Consider the following 15,354-nt stretch of genomic DNA (forward strand, 5'->3'; position numbering starts at 1 on the left):
GACCTGAGTGCATGGGTTGATCTTGAAACGATGGGTTGAGTGACGGATGTGATGAACGAACGAGTCCTTTGCGTCGCCAAGTCTTGAGTGCGAATTGTTGCATGGATGCAGTCGTCGTCAGCCCATCGGTCCAGTTGAAAAGCAGCCGCCGTATATATCGGACATAAGACCACGTCATCATCGGTTTTAAAGGGCTGTGCCACAGTCTGCCTCGATAGGCTGTAACGCCGCGGCGATTCGACTCACTAGGCTCGTCTACTCCCAACCGTTTTTGGCCTGGAGTGCATGGTTTTGGGTGCAAGTGATGGTAGGCAGGCTCTGCATGTGCTGGCTGTGTGTGGACTCGCTCGCTGTCTTTTCAAGGCTTTCTTTCGGGTGGAACGACAGTTTATTACTCTTTCTACTCTACAGCAAGATCGTGAGTAGCTCTTCTTCAGACGCCAGAGATTTCAACGTCAGTCACTCGAAAGAAACATCAGCTGACTAGGTTGTTCGCTCCTTTTCCGTCCGTTCTCCTCAAACTGTCCATTGATCATATTCGACAAATCCAACAATCAATCACAAAATCACCTTCACTCGACCTGCATTCCACTCTAATCGAATTCTGCTATCCACAACTCAATTGTTCGGAACAACGCATCTCGCTCCGCGATAACAGAAAATGTCCGCCGTCCAAACCTTCGGCAAGAAGAAGGTGAGCAGAGATTTGTTGGACGGACATTCCGAGAGATATAGAAAAAAGGACGTTCAGCTCATGTACGAGATAGACTGCCACCGCCGTGGCTCACGTCACCCCCGGTCGAGGTCTCATCCGACTCAACGGGTCCCCCATCTCTCTCGTCGAGCCGTGAGTTGATATTCTTCGTTGTCGGATCGAATTGGTCGGGTGGTCACACTGGGAGGAAGAAGTGTCGGGAGATGTGGTATGAGAGGGAAGCGCACGGGATTTCGTGAGATGGCGTACGATGCGATAGCAGGGATGGAAGCAGGGAAGGCCGGGGCGCTACTCGGACAGCCAACGATGAGATGGAGTGAAGGGACGGTGCTCAGACCACGTCCTTTTGTCTGGTTTGGGGGGCAGAGTTGGGCCACCATAACGGCGGAGTATACAAACAACAAACTGACCTATGTCCCTTCAACCAGCGTCGTTCTCCGATACAAGGTCTACGAGCCCGTCCTCGTCGTCGGTGCTGACAAGCTCGCCAACCTCGACATCCGTCTCCGAGTTAAGGGTGGTGGTCACGTTTCCCAGCTCTACGCTCTCCGACAGGCCATCGCCAAGGGTATCGTCGCGTGAGTCAAATTTCTGCACTGCCTCTTCATATCTATACTGTATGCTGATTGATCCATCTCCTCACCAGCTTTTACGCCAAGAACGAGGATGCCGCTTCCGCTCTCGAGTTGAAGAAGACCCTCGTCGCCTATGACCGATCCCTCCTCGTTGCTGACCCCAGGAGAATGGAGCCCAAGAAGTTCGGTGGTCGTGGTGCCCGAGCCAGGAGGCAAAAGGTCAGTCGGGACGATGTCACTTTCTGGAATGGGGCTGATCTGGTCACATTCCTTCACAGTCTTACCGATAAATCACTCGCCGAGTCTATGGGTCAGGCCTGTGGTCGCCTCGCTTCTTACATGGATGGAGGAAGGTCGCCGTGGGCTTGGTTCTTTGGTGGATGGTTTCATTGGGGGACGAGATGTATATCATGACAAAAAAGGACTCTTGCTACAGCATATGGAATTGCTGGGAGACCGCTTTCATCGGGCCAAGAAACTGAGCGCATTTGACACTGCAATCGAGAGGAATCTGGGACAACAACAAGCAAATGATCTGGCTCAAGAATAATGAGGAATATGACCACAATAGCTGTTTGGTTGTACTTGTTTGCCCCCCCTTGAAACACGTCATGTTTTCACGCGCGTCTCTTTCCTCTTTGTTGTCCGCTCATCCACACGCAACAAAAGACACCCACTTCAGATGCCTACATATTCTGTCAATCAACATCACATCAACTGCATCTTCTTCTATATCCCCACCACATCACCTTTCCACAGTGTACTTGATCGTGAGAGCTTTTCGTAGTGGATTCACCAAGAGTGTCGATTGTGGAATATACAGTAGACGCCCGACTGGTCTCGGAAAAACAAATAAACAAATCAAACATTACTTCACCGTCCAATCCACATCTCGATCGCAACACCTCCAACCTATCTTCACGTTCTGCCCTCATCGTCACTCTCTACTCTCAAGACCTGCAAGCTGGCAGCTAGTGGTTCAGCTTCTACCAGCATTCAAGTCACTTCTTTAACGCAGCCATGCCACCTAGAAGGGCCGTGCCCCCCGCTTCGCCGGCAAGAAGTACCAGAACTGCAAGGAGCGCAGCGGGACGAGACGATGATGGCGACAGTGTGACGAGGTGAGTGGTGTTTTGGGTCGTGTTCCTACCCTGTCGATACCCATATCAATGCTGTACATGCGACAGTGGGGAAAATATTGGTTCATGGCTGATGTGAGATTGCTCCACCATCGTTCTGTCAGTGATTCCTTCAGAGCGTCCACATCACAAACTGTGCGCACAGGCGCTGCGGCCAGATCGATCGAGCTGCAGAACACTTCTGTAAAGTGAGTCAGACTATGACAGCCTGTGTCGTATATCCGACGTCCTCGACATTGTATTGACTTTATCCTTGCTAGTGTCGCCAACGCTTTCCACAACGCTATGACCAATACTTCTCTCCCTACCTCAACCTCTCAACGATCTTTCCCACAACACTCATCTGTTGCCGCATCGCGCTCTCGTCTCTCTCCGCTTCCAGCATCACCACCACCGCCGGCACTTGCGGCTCATCAGAGGGCTCAATCACCTGCCGAAGCGCTCGCCGAGCTCGCCAAAGCCGTCTCGCCCGTGCGATTCTTCCTCAAACCGAACGGAACGGTGGAACAGGATCGATCACGGGAATACTCCAGTTTCTCTTCGGTCGGAGAAGGAGAAGGTGAGAGTGTTGTCGGGGTAGGCAACAACTCGGATGAGACTAGTCACAATTACGAGGAGGAGGAAGAATTCGTCCGTCGAGCTCAGGCGGTAGCGAGTGCGAAGCCGGCCAGAGGTCCTAGAACTTCTGATCCAAAGAAGAGGAGAACCAAAGCGGCAGCAGAAGACATGCCGTACAGACCCGAAGAGGACGACTTTGACGAAGGGCACGATTCCGGTGGGGACGGCGAGGGAGTCGTCAAAGGTGGGGCCCTCGAAGGCAGAGCGGCGACGAGAGGGAAACGACAAGAAAAGGTGGAGAGGTATGCTACCTCGGCTTCCGCAACTCAGGTCAGACAGAGAAAGCCGGAAAGGAAAGCTGGGGATGAAGGAAGAATAAACAATGACGAACGGCTGTACGAAGAGCCGCAGTATCGAAGCGCGACATCAACCGTCGAACCGAGTCACCTTCGATCGTCACCTACACCCACACAACTCATCCGTGCTCTCGGCCCTAGAATTGACAGACGGTCTCCGGCTCCCACGTTCCTCCCAAGACGACGGAGACGTTCATCGCTGCCCACAATCATCACCAATATTCTCCATGGGGTCGTCATCGGTCTTCATTTCACAGTCGAGCTGTTCACCAGTCTCCTTCGCAATGTTCTTGTCCAACCGTTTCAATCAATTTTGGGGTCAGGGAAAGGTGTCCTACGTCGAATCAGACGGGACTGGTGGAAATGGCTTGGTGCCATGTTTGCGTTCAGTCTGGTTCTTCGTATCCTTGATGCATCTTGGAGATCAAAGGGGATCTACAAAGCTCCGGATTCACCTCCTGGTACGACCGATGAGATGTCCTTGAGGTTGACAAAGCTCGAGCAAGCGACAGCTGCGCTGTCAGATATACTCAACGCGATCACCGAAGGAGAGAATGAAAACAAGCAATCCGCCCACACCATTCTTGACAGGATGAGCGATCTGGAAACTGCCGTCATGATCGATCAAAAACGGGTCGAAGCGCTTCGAGGCGATAGCGGCAAAGACGTCAAGGCGATTCAACAAACAATCAACAGTCTGAAAGCCGAGCTCCACAGTCTCTCGTCGACGGTTGGTTCGCATGAGAAGGCTATCGCTGCGACTCGGAAGTCTGTCAAGGCTGTTGAGTCTGTTGATAGAGAAATACAGGACCTTAAGACCCGAGTCGACAAGGTGGAGAAGGGAGTGAGGGATGCCTTGGACGACGGACGACTGCTGGCAGCGCTCGAAAAGGTCCTGCCGGATAATATGCCCATCAAGGTCAACTCGAGAGGAACAATCGACATTGAACCTTCGTTCTGGGCGGAGATGAAGAAGGTCATGATGGGCCGAACGGAGACGGAGGCTCTGGTGAAGAAGATGCTGAGTGACTCGAGCTCGGGCTCGTCACGAGTCGACGAGAAGAAGGTCGAGGAATGGATGGACAAGACTTTTGATCGAAAGGCTGCGTCCGGAGAGTTCCTCTCGAGAGACTCGTTCACCAATATCCTCAACTATGAACTGACGGAGCTTCGCCGTGAAAGAGCGGAAATGGCGACTCCATCAAAGTCCAATCCGAGATCTATGCCTTCCGGTGCGATCACGATCAAATCAAGCAAGGGTGACGATCTCACGTCCTTGTTCAACGACCTGATTGACGCGGCTCTTCTCAAGTATTCAAAGGATACCATCGCTCGCACCGACTACGCACTATTCACAGCGGGGGCTAGAGTCATCCCTCAACTCACATCCGACACACTGGTGCTTCAGACGGCATCGAAAGTCGGCAAGTGGATCATGGGCAGCAAAGATGTACAGGGTCGACCTCCAGCTACAGCTCTTCATCCCGACATCTCGGTAGGAAGTTGTTGGCCATTCAAGGGGGATCAAGGTAGTCTGGGGGTGATGTTGACGCGAAGAGTGGTGGTGAGCGACATCACGATAGAGCATGCTGCGAGCGAGTTGGCATTGGATACCTCGACAGCGCCAAAGGTGATCCAGGTGGTGAGTTTTTCACTTGTCATTGCGCATGGGGATAGAGGACCGCTGACAACGAGACGCTCAGATGGGTATCCTGGACGACGACGAAGAGAAGCAGAAGTTCCAGCAGTACTGGACCACAAGAGGAAAGTGAGTCGTGTGGTCTGTCATGGGTTGAGAGGTAATTAAAATGGCGGCCATCGTCTCAGTGCCGAGTCCCAACCAGATTATCTGCCCCTTGGATCGTTCACGTACGAGCCCACGGCCCTCTCGCACATACAGACTTTCCCCGTGGCGTCGGACATCGTTGATCTGGGTATCAAGGTCGGAGTTATCGTTTTCAAGGTGGAGAGCAATTGGGGCGGCCAATTCACTTGTCTGTACAGGGTGAGTCAGATCCCTTGAATGGATATTCAAGGTCCAGCTGACCCAAAATGCCGATGCAGGTTCGAGTTCATGGTGACATCAGCGAGTGAAGAGTCTCATCGGAGCGGAGAAGGCAGTACAAGGATATCTGCATTGTATATATCTGATTGAATGGACTAATGTCGTGTGGGTAGTGTTCGACGAAGAACGAGGCCACTGAGCAGCTACGTTCTAAGGCCACTGAGCAGCTACGTTCTTGATCTTGTCGATCGACGAGTAGCAGGGGGGTCATGGATAACGTTTGCGGCTCTCCGCCGTTGAGATTGAGTAGTGGATCGTGTCTTCTTGGAGGCAGATGGCGATATGCTTTCAATCTCGCTTTCGTCGACGGCATCTTTATTCTCAACGTGTTCCTCCTGTGTCGAGCTCTCCTCATGTCCTTCGCTATCTGAACTGGTCCGCTTCCTCTTCGCCGTGGCCCTGCCCTTCGCTCTCGATCTTACGTGCATATCTCTCTCTGGTCTCTCCACACTCTTCCCCTTTCCGTTGACTACCTTTGCCTTCTTCCCCTCCTTTGCCCACTCATCATAAGCCTCTTGATACACCTCATCACGCCAACACCTATCTAGATAACCCTCAAACACCCCTGCTCCTTTCCTCTTCTCCTCGTCGTACACCTTCCCCGTACGAGCCATCTCTTCGCCCGTCGATGCCGAGTACTTGCGCCCTCCTGGTCGGAGGGCGTACCGGAGGGAACGGGTCCGGCCCATCTGGAGGAACTTGCGGGTGATGTCCATCCTGTGTGAGGTCGGGGGAGATAGGATCGAAGAGTGCGAGGATGGCAGTCAAGGAAACGATGATGCGACGTCGTGTATGATGGGAATGAGGGGCATTGGCGGAGAGAGGAGGGAGATCAAGCCAGATATCAGCTAGCAGTGTCTAAAGACACAAGACGAGCCCAGTCCGACTCAGTCCGACATCGATCAGAGTGATCGCACTCACCCAACAAAATCCTCTTGATCGCTGCGGAGCCACCAAAAGTCGTCAAGCCCTTCCAGTGCCCGCGAGCGGTGTGCTCAGAGTAGACCGACCCACCGATACCGCTCGAACCTCTCCCAGATCGCCTCTGCACTGGCTCTGGCCACCACGCTATCTTGGAACCTCCACAATGGCTTGATCGCCTCGGAATACGGAGGGGTGGTGAACACCCCTACCTCATTACGCGTTGCGTGATACGTCTCTGGCGTGAAGCCTGTCGCGCTGACCGACATCCAATGGCGAGATGAAGATGCACGTTGGAATGCTGATACTCTCCGCATGAGATGGTGTGATATACGGTACAAAGGGTGGGTAGTCACTCCTTGCGTTGCCCCGATGAGGATGACGATGTGAGAGAGAGTCGGATATACTTCGGTTCAGGATTGACCGGGACTAATATTTTCCATTTCCAGCCAGCTTCACGTGCTTATCAATCATTCCCACTCGCACTGCATCGACGGTCCCTGTAAAAGGGGGGGGTTCTCGGGGTCTTTGTGCGGCTTTCCAGCTGATTCGAACAATTTGCCGTAGTTGCAGGAGCGGGATTCCTCTCCCAATCTTCAGTCGTCGCCTTTACAGGATGCAAGGCTTGGATAAGCAGAGAGCAGGATGAGTCATCCAGACATGCACAAAGGGACCGTTGGCTGGGGATCCAGATGCAGAATCCGCTCAAACGCAATGTGGAAAGATTCCTTTTCATCATTGTCACCCAGGTTAAGCTCTGCATTCTAATTCCGGGGAATGCCACGTGGCTTCACCCCCGGACCTCGCTAGATCCGGTGGGTATGATTATCTAAGCAGGATTGCTTCCGCAGTACCGAATGAGTTGAGTGATATCACGCAAATGGACAACCCGACCACTTCGAGACTGCTATATATATACTGGGTCCTCGCAACGCAATATCCATCGTCTCTTCCTCAATCATTCACAAAGAAGCAAATCGTCAGCACAGTGACTGCTTCCCACACATCTTCAACACTGCCCGCAAACATCACAACCACCAAGAACAACAACAACAACAACAACAACACACCATGTCACCCACGGTCGGATTCTTCGGAACTACAGGAACAGTCGGTTCCGCCCTCCTTCCCGAGCTCGTCAAGGCCAACAAGGACGGCAAGATCAAGCTCGTCATCTTGCACCGAGAGAGCACAGACCTGTCCAAGCTCCCCAAGGAGCTCGAGACTCGAGTGTTGGACCTAAGCGAGGCTGGTCTGGAGAAGAACAAGGCTGCGTTGAAGGACTTTGACGTTGTCGTGTGAGTAGTCCATCACGCTAGTGAGTCTATGGATCGTGCTGACCTCAGGAGGTCCCTTTTTCCAGCTCATCGGTCGGAGCGCCCGGTATCGATTCTCAGAACTACATCGTCGAGGCTCTCGTCGGTTCTGCCAACCTCAAGACTTTCATCCCATCCGACTTCGGCACCAACTGGACCGAGAAGGAGCTGGAAGCGCCCGGTCTGGCAGACATCAAGCAGAAACTGGCGGTCGTGAGCAAGGCCAAGTCTCTCGGCGTGCCCATCACTCAGATCCGGGTCGGATTGTTCGACCAATTCTTCTTTGCTTACAAGTGAGTTGATCACAATAGCTACTCTCGGCTTCCTCGCCCGTGTGCGGCAAGACATTTCGCTGACAAGTATCACACTTGTAGAGCTGTCGGAGTTGATGTCCAAGGCAACACCATCCAGAAGTTCAGAAACAACATCCAAGCCCCCTTCCGAATCACGTGAGTGCTCTTGTTGTACGAGTATACCTTCCGGCGTTGTTCTGACCCTGTTATCGATTGCTTTGCAGCACTCTCGCCTACCTCGCCTACGCCGTCGCCAAGTTCGTCGGTGACGAGTCTACTCTCACCAAACTCGCAAACGAGACCGTTGTCTTGTACGACTACACCCCCACTGGTCAGGAGATTGTCGACACCCTCACCAAGATTCACGGCAAGCCTACCGAGATCTCGGAATACCCTGAGAACCAATACCAGGAGGACCTCCAAGGACCTTATGCTATCGGTGCCGCTCTCAAGGCGCAGTGGGGTAACAACTCTTGGGGTGCAACTGCCACCGAGGTCGAGGGCTGGCAGACAAAGTCTTACGAGGAGTTGTTCCGTCAATGGCTCTGAACGTATCGCATGCGGTATTCTGTGTCGCAGGAGCTTTCAATGTGAAATGCAAAAAGTCAGAAGCACAGACTGAATATGCGCTGCGCTGTTAGCCACACCGATGACGCAGACACGATATCTGATGCATTAAGAGGGATGAAGACGTAATAACGTCTCCTGTAAACTAGCCGTCTCGCCAGAAACGAAAACAAATCCTGTGTCAGAGACACCTAATAACTTGAGACATGTGTTTAGGCAAGAGCACTGACGGCGACAGCGACAAAGCCGAGGAGGGCTGCAAGACCCGAAGCGTTCTCTCGAGTCAGGAGACCGGCGGAAGAGGCCGAGGAAGACGTGGCAGCGGGAGCAGAAGTAGCACTTCCTGTCGCGGAGCCAGTCCTGGACGCGGAGCCGGTGGTGGACGCAGATGATCCAGCAGAACCGGTAGCAGAGGCGCCTCTGTACAGATCGAATCGAGAGAGAGGTCAGTCTCGATCCTTGCGACTAATGAAGGGGAAGACCGGAACTCACGCAGAGGTACTGGCATCACCGGCGGCAGATGATAGACAAGCCGAGTTGGAGCCTGCTTGGATCACAACGGGACTCGAGTAGGCAATGGCACCAGTACCATCGGTGACTCGGATCGTGCTGCGAAAGTGACGATGAGCGCGGATAGCTGTGATGCCAAGCGGGACACGCACATGTTGGTGTTGGCGGCGATGTTGACATTCCAGGTGTAGGGAGAAGACTGAACGGCTTGGAGTTGTTCGATCTGGAGCGGGATGTTGTCTCTCAGTACAGGTGGGAGTACGCACGTTTACGAAAACGAGATGAGACCTACAGCAGGGGCAGAGACTTGACCACCGGGGAGGAAGGCGATAAAGTATGGAGCAGATGTTGAACCTGTCCAAGAGAGGGAAGCCGGTTGACACTCGATCAGAGAGGCCTATCGTAGGGTTTGATCAGTGAATTCGTCAGTCACAATCGTTGATGCGACGAGCTGAGCAGCGCCAAGCGGCGGGATCACTCACAGGAGTGTTGACGGATAGTTGCGCCTGGGCGGCGGCAATCAGCGTAGAGAAGATGGCGAGCTTGGTTGGGAAAAGCATCCTGTTGATGGCAGTCTGGTCTTTTCTGTCAGAAGGGTGGAAATTGCTGTAACACGGTCGTGTTTATAAGGATGGGGAGACAGGATTGGAAGAAGGGAGAATCAATCATGAGATGGGTCCGAGGAATTTATCCTTCTCTCAACCGACATGAAAGGCACTTTATCGTAGACAGAGAGACACGACACGGCACGATGAAGATAAGGGTTCACGAAGCACGAGAACACGCAGGCAGACCCTCCCACCCTCCGGTGCCTCCCTCTGGTCTCATCCATATCTGCAGTAACTAACTAGTTCATCCCGACAGACAGAGTTCGGAATGGCTGCGCAGTCTAAAGCGAGTCTGAAGGAAAGAAGAGAGACACGCGTGACGCGTCGGATGAGCTGTAAATGTGGTAAAGTTGGGCTGCGTTCATGAGTAACATATGGGGGGCGGTGCTTAGCCTTGAACCCTATGACAGGTATGGCTGGCTGACGCCAAGGAGTGATCGAATGAAAGCCTGAAAAGAACAAAAGAAGGATAGGAGAACAAGAGGAACGCCACCGGGGGCAAGGGTACAACTGGGAAGGGCAGGAAGCCACACAGTAACACGCAGACAGACGCAAGCGAAACCTGTCCCCCGCGTCACAAGAAGATTTAGCTTCCTCTGCCAGAGCGATGAAGATCTCTGCTGCTCTCACTCTTCGAGCTGATACGTGCGAATCAGCTGTACTCTTACGGCGGCTTGTGACGAGAGTCGAACATCTTGGCAGGTCCGGATCGGTCTTTGCATTTTCGCATCCGTAACTTGCGATTCACGTGCCAGTCACTGTGGGGTAAATCATACATCGTTGATAATGCACATCGGGTCGATAGCTTGTGTCTGATCTGGTCTCGATGAGCATTGACATGCATCCGATTCAATGATGACTGACTTCTTGTCTCTGATGATGATGAGCGACAGTTCATATCCGACACTGCGTTGAACCATCTCAACGTGCAATGCGACGACAAGTCCAAGGCCATGGGCGTGCACAGATCGACAAATCAAATAAACAAAACTCGTCAGACCTCCCCAGCCCATCACTGATCGGGACGCATGATCCCATTGAGCCAGCGAGATCTTGTCGCCGCAACGTATCATGCTTGATATCCCACCTGTTACTGAGCCCACTCACACTATCGCCCGTACAGCTGATCTCATACATCACAAAAAGACAGCGTGACACCACAGAGCCTACGAGTGATCGAGCCAATCGAGACTCACAGACCTCCCAGGATACCGTTACCCCGTCGAGTCCTATCCAATCGTCATGGACCTCACTCTCCCCTCAATAGCATCTCAGCTACTCTTCCAACCCGACCTTCGACGCGTGCCAGATATACCGATGATAGCTCCTCCACTCGTCGTCGGATAACTCCTCCACTCATAGAGAAAAGGATCACATGGCAGCGAGCCATTTTGTAAGTCAACAGCAGAGGTATACAGTTTGACATGGCCTGACTCTGTTACAGCGTCTCGATGATCTTCCTTTCGACACTGGCGTCTTTGACATGGTCCATATCCGTTTTATCGGTCTCGGAGTTCCCGAAGCGAGATGGAGTGACCTTCTCGACGAAGCCACACGCGTACTGAAGCGTGGTGGCAAGTTGGTATTCGTCGAGACGAACTATGTTCTTCCTCGATCCACAGCTGCTTCACAAAGAGATTCATTCTCATCTCTCCTGTCGCCACATTTCATACAGCCTCTCCCCAACCTACCTATCCAGATCAATCTCCCATTGATCGACTCCCTCGTGTCATCACGCGATCTCTCAGGGCCACGATTCGAGAGGACATGGACGGACGAAAATGTGCTCGGCGCAGGACGAGATGCCGTCCTGGTCTGAGCAAGGAGTGCTCTCAGATACAAGGAATCGGGCACCCCTGAGACAGTCCAGGGTGGGAAGAGGAGCTGCGAGGGTGTGCTGAGTAAAGTCAAGAGGGAGCCCGCCTTGGCAGGAGGGGAGCGATGGGCATTTTGAGCAACGGTGCTAGATGAGGGAACGAGACCGATAGAAAGGGACGGGCAAGTAAGTGTCTGGGCATGGATTGCAACCAAAGGATGAGATGAATGCGTGTACAAACAGTGGAAGATGCTCATACAGTACGCGGAGGCGCGTATACATTACAGTACAAGACATACATTGGGTGCTCGAGAGGCTCGAAGCTACGGGTTTGCCCAATGTTAAACTGATCCGTGGCGACTGCCTCACGGGAAGTCTGGGCAACGTATCCGCTAGGCACTTATCATACCCAGACATTATCGATATCCACCTCCGACCCATGCTGGAGGATCATCGGAGCGGAAGTAACGAGGACTTTGGGTGCCAAAGTGAACCCTCGAGCTGGTGCCGGGGCCGCGGCCGGAAGGGATGGTACTGGGCGTCGAATTGGAGGTGCCGGAGGTGGGGGACGTGCCAGTAAAGCTTGTTGGATTCGTTGTAGTGGGATTCGTCCCGGTGCTGATTCCAGTCGGGGCGTCGGACGGTCGAGAGCTATCGCGCTTGAACGTGCTTCGGTATTCTGAATCTGTCATGGAGTCGATCTTCCTGGCGGCCCGAGGTGCGATAGTGTCTGCCATGTGACGGTAATATGAGGGCACAGACTTGTCACCGCTCGTGAGATACTGGTCCATCATCGCAGTGGCCACGCGCCATCCGATTATCGGTGACGCTCTAGAAGACAGACCATCTGAGTTATCGTTCCAGAGTAAGCACCCCACTGTTTTTAAAGTCTTGAGGAAAAGAAAGTCCACTTACATCTCCGCGAAGGCGTCTCTGCCAACGATCGAGTCTCGTTCATGAATGCTCTCGCGTTCGCCTCCTGTTCGGGACTGTCCCATAACCCAAAGCGATTCGCATGTGTCCGCTTGGCGAAATATTCACTCAGCGGATCGTCATCGTGGGCTCGGATCTCGGGACCCAGATCGCAGAGTTCGTCGAACGTGGGATAGGCTGTAGTGTCGTTGACCCGTATCGGTGCGTCTCCATGTGGCAGCTTCTCGAGCACGATGGCATCCAGTCCCGTCACGGACTCGGCCCTGCTCTGGTCAGACCCGTCGATCTGGTTCTTGTTGTGCAGCATTGCCGATGCTATTTCGGTGGATTCTCGATCACTCAGGACAGATTTCCCTGACCAGTCAGTGTCTGTTTAGCGACCTTGTCAGCTTGGACTTCTCTCGACGGAATTCAAATTTTCACCCACATCGAGATTGAAGCCACTCTCGCGCCGAATACAACGCCGATAAGCCTGAATCCAGAGCTCCAAGACCACCCCTAGAGGTGAGAAAGTCAGTCAGGTTGAAATCTTGATTGACCTTGACTCCATCGTTGCCGATGACATATTCGGCACTTGGGTTCAGGTATTGTCCACCGTAGCCGCCGGGAACGTCCATCGCGAGGTCCTCCAAGCTAGATGGGTCATCGGTCAGCGGGTCTCGACGGAGGGCGGGGTGGGGTTGAAGGTCAAGTCGAGTAGCTTACTGAAGCGGAGATCGAGCACTGTCGGGTGAGGTGCCAGTTCCTGCTGAAGTGGTCTCGGTCGGCTGCTGTGTCCCGCTCGTCGGACCGGTGGAAGGTCGTGTAGGCCCAGTACGACTCGAACGGTCAGGTAGCACATCTTTCCGAGATCCGGGCCAGACATCGAGAACAGGAGTACCTATCAGAGTGAGATAATGCTTCAGCTCTGCTTACCCTTTGCAAGTTGCATTGGGAACGAGACTCACCATCATTCAACATCGTTACGGTCGTTGACATGGCGACGGTTTTCTGGTCCAAACCCTTGGTTTCCAAAAGCATCGGAGTATTGTACGCTCCCATCGCTTTCAGGTCGCTCGCAATCCGTCCCAAGTCGAAGCTCTGAACAACTGTACCGTCGGGATAGAGTATTGATGCGCATGTGCCGTTGACACCTGTACCGTCTAATCCAGTGATAGGGTCGATACGCCGGACACCGTTAGGAGGCCCTGACGATCGGGGTCCTAGTGACGTCGACCGGGGGAAGGCCGAGGAGGCAGGACCCGTCGCAGAGTTTGAAGACTGACTGGGCGCCGTTCCGAACGTACTACCGGGAGATGAAGCGGGATTCGTCAAGGTACTGGGCAATTTCGAACTCGCGTTGGAGGCACTGTTTCCAGAGCCAGAGGTCTCGGTGGGCAGCGTCACGTTTCCGCCATACAGAGATGGATCTGTTTTTGAAGCTGTTTTGTCATCCCATATCAGTGGGACCGCGGTCAGAAGAGTTGCCACGACACTCACGAGCCATCCATGACCCTGCGGTACTCAACCCGTTCCCAACTGCTCGCCGTACCCCGTTCTGTAATCCTCGAAACCCATTCGCCACTGAAGAGAGTCCGCCAGTCGACGTCCGTCCCGATGTACTTGTCGGATTGGACATGTATTGGTACGTCTGACCAGGTATTGACGACATGGTCGGTTACGGGGGTGGGAGTATGCAGTTGTGTACGAATCTGTTGGTATGGTGCAAGGCGTAGGGTGAGTGTATGGTGTCAGGACAGAGTCAGTGGTGTAGAGGGTTAGCGATGTGTTGTCAGTATTGCCGATGAGTATATGATGGGGAATGGTGTCTAGGGAGATCTGTAAGGTGAGAGTAGACCACCTGGTAGGGCTGTCAACAATCAATATCGAAGCAGTGGCGACACCACGGCCAATTCAACGATAGTCCGTCTTTGAGCAGCTGAAAGGAGGTGACAGGGCAGGTCTCAAAGGAGCTCAGGCGACATGTCAGAGTTCATTGGATGAGATCAACTCAACCACCAAGCAGTCTGAGCTGGGCAAAGAAGTACAGGTTCGAACGAGATGATCGTTCGTCTACATCGTTTAGGTGATCGAAGTACGTAGAGCGGACCTGCGCGTATACGCTTATGGGAAGGTGAACAGTATCACCATTTGATGTATAGTGAAGCATGCCTGTCGTGTGGAAGAGTCGTATCGGAGCGATTGCCGAGATTGCGTTGTTATCGGTGATCGGGTACCAGACCCGACGTCATGACCCACTTCTCCGTGGGTAGTCTGGACACCCATTCCCCTCGCAAGCTGGAGCCTCACCATGTCAGGTCAGGTTGAAGATGTCACGGACTCCGTGATCTCAAAGTCCCACCGGTACACACGATCCCCTTTGAGATGATCCCACCTATAGAGGCATCATGCAAGGTCACGGAGACGTTCAGAGGATATCGGCCCTTGAGGACTTTGCTGAGGATGGAAATTGAGGAAAAGGTCCGGATACCGGCTTTACCTTCCTGATAGAGGCGAGCGAATGTGACAGGTTAATGCTGTGGATCTCGAGCTGAACCGGGCACGCAGCACGTCAGCGGAAGAAGAACCGTCTTTGATTTGGGATTCAGAGCGGATTTGACAGACTACTCAGGCGGACGTGACAGACTACGCCAGTGATTCAGAGGACTGGAGGGAATGCCCTATATCCCACCGAAGCGAGATTTGGCCGAATGTCTGAGTGAACTGGTACTCATCTATCGAAGCCGTCATTCTCTCCCATACACACTGAGACCATATTGATGATACCAGTGCTTTTCTTACGAGCACGAAACTCATCGTTGGACCGGATGTTGTCAAGACGAGATTACGAGTCGTGATAGAATCCGAGCTGAGACGTATGATAGGATACCCGAGGGATCCCGAGGCCAACATCAACGATGCTGATCTGCCGATCGACCGAACGGTTCAGACATAGAGTCCGACCGATGCCTGGATGCAGGTCGGAGCTTTCAAGGGCATGGA

The 15,354-nt window shown here is 53.2% G+C and overlaps 7 protein-coding genes across 7 annotated transcripts; 4 read left to right on the forward strand and 3 right to left on the reverse strand.

Annotated features, from left to right (window-relative positions):
- Positions 1 to 661: 661 nt before the first annotated feature.
- Positions 662 to 1,704, forward strand: IAR55_000331 (40S ribosomal uS9 domain-containing protein; the record flags this gene model as incomplete). The annotated part of the gene is made up of 4 exons (XM_066943467.1): positions 662 to 694; positions 768 to 847; positions 1,144 to 1,293; positions 1,362 to 1,704. 4 exons carry the CDS (start codon positions 662 to 664, stop codon positions 1,702 to 1,704), a joined length of 606 nt encoding a protein of 201 aa, XP_066806009.1.
- A 606-nt stretch (positions 1,705 to 2,310) lies between these two features.
- Positions 2,311 to 5,437, forward strand: IAR55_000332 (uncharacterized protein; the record flags this gene model as incomplete). The annotated part of the gene is made up of 6 exons (XM_066943468.1): positions 2,311 to 2,411; positions 2,534 to 2,617; positions 2,690 to 4,985; positions 5,047 to 5,111; positions 5,171 to 5,348; positions 5,408 to 5,437. The coding sequence occupies 6 exons, from the start codon at positions 2,311 to 2,313 to the stop codon at positions 5,435 to 5,437; spliced, it is 2,754 nt and encodes a 917-aa protein (XP_066806010.1).
- A 138-nt stretch (positions 5,438 to 5,575) lies between these two features.
- On the reverse strand, positions 5,576 to 6,598 carry IAR55_000333 (uncharacterized protein; the record flags this gene model as incomplete). Its single annotated transcript, XM_066943469.1, has 3 exons — positions 5,576 to 6,125; positions 6,330 to 6,350; positions 6,423 to 6,598. The coding sequence occupies 3 exons, from the start codon at positions 6,596 to 6,598 to the stop codon at positions 5,576 to 5,578; spliced, it is 747 nt and encodes a 248-aa protein (XP_066806011.1).
- An 802-nt stretch (positions 6,599 to 7,400) lies between these two features.
- On the forward strand, positions 7,401 to 8,487 carry IAR55_000334 (uncharacterized protein; the record flags this gene model as incomplete). Its single annotated transcript, XM_066943470.1, has 4 exons — positions 7,401 to 7,627; positions 7,693 to 7,938; positions 8,020 to 8,094; positions 8,163 to 8,487. 4 exons carry the CDS (start codon positions 7,401 to 7,403, stop codon positions 8,485 to 8,487), a joined length of 873 nt encoding a protein of 290 aa, XP_066806012.1.
- Positions 8,488 to 8,717: 230 nt separating this feature from the next.
- IAR55_000335 (uncharacterized protein) lies at positions 8,718 to 9,575 on the reverse strand (the record flags this gene model as incomplete). The annotated part of the gene is made up of 5 exons (XM_066943471.1): positions 8,718 to 8,925; positions 8,998 to 9,114; positions 9,168 to 9,238; positions 9,308 to 9,412; positions 9,498 to 9,575. 5 exons carry the CDS (start codon positions 9,573 to 9,575, stop codon positions 8,718 to 8,720), a joined length of 579 nt encoding a protein of 192 aa, XP_066806013.1.
- Positions 9,576 to 10,998: 1,423 nt separating this feature from the next.
- On the forward strand, positions 10,999 to 11,661 carry IAR55_000336 (uncharacterized protein; the record flags this gene model as incomplete). The annotated part of the gene is made up of 4 exons (XM_066943472.1): positions 10,999 to 11,016; positions 11,068 to 11,436; positions 11,494 to 11,515; positions 11,591 to 11,661. 4 exons carry the CDS (start codon positions 10,999 to 11,001, stop codon positions 11,659 to 11,661), a joined length of 480 nt encoding a protein of 159 aa, XP_066806014.1.
- A 194-nt stretch (positions 11,662 to 11,855) lies between these two features.
- IAR55_000337 (uncharacterized protein) lies at positions 11,856 to 14,023 on the reverse strand (the record flags this gene model as incomplete). The annotated part of the gene is made up of 6 exons (XM_066943473.1): positions 11,856 to 12,286; positions 12,355 to 12,741; positions 12,800 to 13,005; positions 13,078 to 13,252; positions 13,320 to 13,793; positions 13,852 to 14,023. 6 exons carry the CDS (start codon positions 14,021 to 14,023, stop codon positions 11,856 to 11,858), a joined length of 1,845 nt encoding a protein of 614 aa, XP_066806015.1.
- Between the last annotated feature and the right edge of the window lie 1,331 nt (positions 14,024 to 15,354).

This window comes from Kwoniella newhampshirensis, chromosome 1 (assembly GCF_039105145.1).
Source record: "Kwoniella newhampshirensis strain CBS 13917 chromosome 1, whole genome shotgun sequence".
Classification (NCBI taxonomy): Eukaryota; Fungi; Basidiomycota; class Tremellomycetes; order Tremellales; family Cryptococcaceae; genus Kwoniella; species Kwoniella newhampshirensis.